The 4,316-nt window shown below is 60.8% G+C and overlaps 1 protein-coding gene across 1 annotated transcript in view; it reads left to right on the top strand.

The window, feature by feature from the left end:
• The window catches only part of LOC104077565 (mediator of RNA polymerase II transcription subunit 24-like), a gene marked incomplete at both ends in the record, with an annotated part of 5,832 nt that overhangs the window by 239 nt on the left and 1,277 nt on the right, over positions 1-4,316 (top strand). The window contains 6 exons of the mRNA XM_009578847.1: positions 1,001-1,224; positions 1,785-1,896; positions 2,399-2,549; positions 2,794-2,907; positions 3,618-3,716; positions 3,896-3,966. Coding sequence (XP_009577142.1) covers positions 1,001-1,224; positions 1,785-1,896; positions 2,399-2,549; positions 2,794-2,907; positions 3,618-3,716; positions 3,896-3,966 — 771 coding nt within the window. The remainder of the gene's footprint in view (positions 1-1,000; positions 1,225-1,784; positions 1,897-2,398; positions 2,550-2,793; positions 2,908-3,617; positions 3,717-3,895; positions 3,967-4,316) is intronic.

Raw genomic sequence — 4,316 nt, 5'->3', positions numbered from 1 at the left:
CTGGGCTGCCACGCGAGTGCCAGCGTGGGGAGAGCAGAGGGAGTCCAAAACCCACCAGCTTTGTGGGAAGCTGCAAGAAACCCACCTATTCTGGGATAAACGTCTCTGCCATGACATTCCTGCCCGGCTGAGGTGGATGGGGATGGGCGTAAGCCCAGTGGCCTGAGGTTGTCTGTCCCCTCAAAGCGTCTTGTTTCTCTTGTGTGGCCGTCTGCAGCTTCCCAGGGCCCTGGCTACGTGTCCCTGTTTGCCAGTGCTTGCAGTCCTGCCTGCGCTGCCCCAGGCGCTCCAGGCAGCTGCCTTGTTTTGCTTCGTGCTCTTCCGCTGGTGTTGCAGGACCCAGGGGAGTCCAGACCATTCAGGCCACAAAAACTTTTTTAGAAAGCTCAGAAATCTTCCTGTTAACCCCTGACAGCCTCTTCTGGGAGGCTGGAGCAGAGAGCATGCGGCGGGGCGCAGCGGGAGGAGGAGGAGGAAGGCTGAAGGTAGCAGCTCTTCAATTACATGAAATGAAGCAGCAGCAATGAATATGCATCAGTCACAGATGTTGACAAGGAGCTGTTGCTGGCCAACTGCAGAGCCGGCCACTTAATCCAGTCCCTGCCTAATCTGATCCTCTGCTTAATTTGATCAAAACTTCTGGCCCCAATGATTTGTGCATCAGGAGGGGAAAGCGTTCACCTCTCACAGCACGTTGATCAATGCTGAGCCTCTCTTAGCAAGATAATTTGATTAGAGGCTTGGAAAGTTTCCCTGTAGTAGAGCGGCCAGAGCGGAGGCTGCACTGGGGAGACTTTATTTCCCCTGGCACAGTGGGGATGCTCGTGGGCTGAGCAGGTTGGGATCTGCAGCAGAGGAGCCGGGCGCCGGCAGGCACGTTGGCTGGGCACACGGGATGTGGGTTTGGATCCCCAGGCTGCCCTGTGTCTGTGCCTCAGTTTCCCTGGGGGCAGTAGCCCGGCCCACAGTGAGCACGGTCTCGTTTCTCTCCCCTTCCCAGCTGCCACGGCAAAGCAGAGGAGTGCATCGGCCTCTGCCGGGCGCTGATGAGTGCCCTCAACTGGCTCCTGCGCTGCGCGGCCTTCTACGCCGAGAAGGTGAAGGAGACGCTGGAGCAGGCAGCAGCTGAGAGCCAGCTGAAGATGTGTCTGGAGCGGCTGGAGAAGATGCTCGGCAGCGCCAAGAACCGCGCCCTGATCCACATCGCAAAGCTGGAGGAGACGTGTATGTCGCTGCCCCTGCCCTGCCCTGCGGCACGCTTTGCCCGTGGCCGCTGCCCGGGCTTCCTCCTAGTCGCTGCTGGCCCTGGGGAGATGTCATTGCCACCTCTCCCTTCCCCCTGCCCGGCTCCTGCCGCATTGTCCCTGCGGCTCCAAACCCATCCATCTTCCAGCCGTGTTGCTGTAACTGTCTCCTCCCTGGCTCCGTGCCACCCTCTGCCCCCTCCCCTCCATGCTGCCCTTGGAAGAGGAGCAGAATTAATGTGAAGGCTGCGTGAGCGCTTGGCGGGTCCTGTGCTCCGCCAGCATGCCTGGCACAGCCCCGCACCTTCGGTTGGTGCCTGCGTCTGGCCAAGAGGCTGTGCCAGGCTGGGCCTGAAGCAGGAGCTGCTGGGCGGCACACAGATCCTTGGCTTGGGTTTGCAGAGGTGTGCCGACTTCTGCTCACCGTGGGGCCCGGTGGGGAGCCCCAGCCTCTGTGCTGCCGTGGGCCTTGGAGCCAGCCTGCCCGGCTTCTCAGCGTGTCACTGTCCCCCCCACTGAACGCCTGCCCTCCCTCCCCAGCCTCCTGGAGCGCTGTGGAGCAGTCCCTCGTCAAGCTGGGGGAGAACGTGAACAGCCTCAGCAATTCCCCACTGCGAAGCCAGGCTGACGACTGCATCTCCCTCATCAAGAGGTAGCTTTGTGCTGCTGTCTCTGTGGGCTCGGAGGGTAAAATGGGTCTAAGCCCTGCTCTAGGAGCTGAGAGCCTCCTGCCTCCCTCCACTCTGGCTCCCTGCTTTCCTGTCCCTTCCCGCCTTGGACCCTGCACCGGCAGTGGGCTGGGGCTGGTGAGAGGCCCTGGGGTAGGAGAGGGGACAGGGCTAGTGGCGACTTGCTGCAAAGGAGTCTTACCCAGGGGTTGCTTCTCTGGTGGCCCTGGGGCCTCTCATAACCCCTCAGCTGCTCTGGCCACACCAGAGCTGCCCTCCCTGCTCTGGATTCCCTCAGAGCTGCTCCCAGGGCCCGGGCTGTGGCACGGGGGCTTGGCTGTGCCCAGTGGCTGCAGGCTGTCCTGCCCTAGAGAGATGCAGGGCAGCAAAGGTTAGGAGCTTGGCTGGGAAGGGAGGATGGGACAGGAGAAGCAAGGATCCATCCCTGCAAGGCTCCAGTGACCCTGTGCTGTCTCTCCCACCCAGCATCCCCACCATGCTCTCAGTCCACTCCGAGCAGCTGAACAAGACCGGCTTCCCCACCGTGCATGCCGTGGTGCTGCTGGAGGGGACCATGAACCTCACGGGAGAGACCCAGCCACTGGTGGAGCAGCTGATGATGGTGAAGAGGATGCAGGTACAGAAGTGGCATCTTGTTCTCCTGCTCGGGGTGACCTGGGGGCTGTGGGACCAGGGCCTCGCTGCAGCTCTGAGCTGCGTATCTCCCTGTGCTGATCCTGATCCAAGGCTATGGGCGCAGCTGCAGGGAGCAGCGTGAGCCCATCAACACCTTCGCAGGGGGTTTAGGGTTTGGCGTGTGGTTGGGGGAGTCACTTTATTGCCTTTCTAGCACTGGAGGGTTTTGTCTGTGTGCCCTGCAGCGCATCCCCTCCCCACTCTTTGTGCTGGAGATCTGGAAGGCCTGTTTTGTGGGCCTCATCGAGTCCCCGGAGGGCACGGAGGAGCTGAAGTGGACAGCCTTCACCTTCCTGAAGGTAGGGCCCAGCTCCGCCACAAGCGCAATGCTCCGAGCCCTGGGCCTGCCTCTGCCTTTTCCCCGCACGCCTGGCCCCTCCTGAGTGCCGAACCCGGGCAGACCAATTAGTTCTCCTGTCCCGCAGCGTGCCCTTTGGGGTCCCCCCGTGCCCCGGCTGAGCCCGCGGCAGCCCTCCTGCAACCCGCTGAGCATCAGCTTTGCTGTCCAGAGCTTCTTTTCAGCCCAGCCCCACTTTGTTTTGCAGATTGGTTTTCCTGGGATGTTGTGGGGGAAATCGTGGCCTTTGAAGGATGCCACAGCAGCCTTGGGGCTTACGCTCCCAAAGCTCAGCAGTGGGCAGCCCTGGAGCAGTCCGCTTCGCCTCCTTTCTTTGTACCAGACAAAAGGGTTCTGCGTGTCATTTCAGGCCCAACACATGCTCTGGCCTGCGCTGGGCTCCTCTGCAGCCTCAGTCCTCTGCCTGCTGTTGAGAGGTGGCCATGCTCTGCGGCTCCCTGTGATGGTGGAAGGGCCCTGCAGAGGGGAGGCGGGGGGACAAAGTCCCCTGGGTGCACAGGCTGCTCCAGAAATGCTCCTTTCCCTGGGCTGGGAGAGCAGCTGCTTGCAGGCGTGTTTTGCGTGGGGTCCTGCTGCCTGTGTTGCTGGGCAGTCCTGAGTGCAGAATGGGGTCTGCCTCTGTCAGTCACATCCGTGCCCCATGTCTTTCAGATCCCCCAGGTCCTGGTTAAACTCAAGAAGTATCCCCAAGGGGAGAAGGTGAGTTTCAAGGGCCGTCGATCGGAGCTGTTCGCCGCGTTGTGTACACAAGTGAGCTGTGTTTGTTATGATGGTGCTGGTGCCTGGCCAAATCTGCGTGGAGGTGGCTGGGGTAGGAAACGATCTATGTCCCAACAATCTTTCTCTAACGGACAAGGTGGTGTTGGAGGGGAAGGTGGGCTCGTGTTGGCAGCGCTCTGAGATGAGTGCTTAGCTTTTGTGCACTGCAGGACTTCACCGAGGATGTGAACTGTGCCTTCGAGTTTTTTTACCCCTCTGCTCGACAAAGCAGATCAGCGATGCAAGTGAGTCCTCGCAGTGTCTGGGGCTGACCTGCAGCACTGTGAGCCTGTGGCCAGTCCGTGCCACAGCAACCCTGTCCTCTGCGGGGAGCCGCGGTACGGGGTGCTGGGGCAGCTCCTGGCAAGGCTTTTTTAGTTTCTGATCCAATTCCTTCTTCCTGAGGACCTGATGCTGCCAAATAAGCAAGGCAGTGAGTGTCTGACAGCTGATTCACGTGTTGGTGATGCTGTGTGATATCTGGAGCTGCTTTTGGCCCTGCAGCATCCTCAGAGGGGTGGGAGCAGGGCCAAGAGGGCAACCCAGGAGTCCCCTTGCCCTGCGGCACTGCCTGGGGCAGCCGGAATGCTG

Source organism: Fulmarus glacialis, unplaced genomic scaffold (genome assembly GCF_000690835.1).
Source record: "Fulmarus glacialis isolate BGI_N327 unplaced genomic scaffold, ASM69083v1 scaffold19585, whole genome shotgun sequence".
NCBI classification, from domain to species: Eukaryota; Metazoa; Chordata; class Aves; order Procellariiformes; family Procellariidae; genus Fulmarus; species Fulmarus glacialis.
Note: the sequence above shows the minus strand (reverse complement) of the source record. Positions and strands in the feature narration are given on the sequence as shown.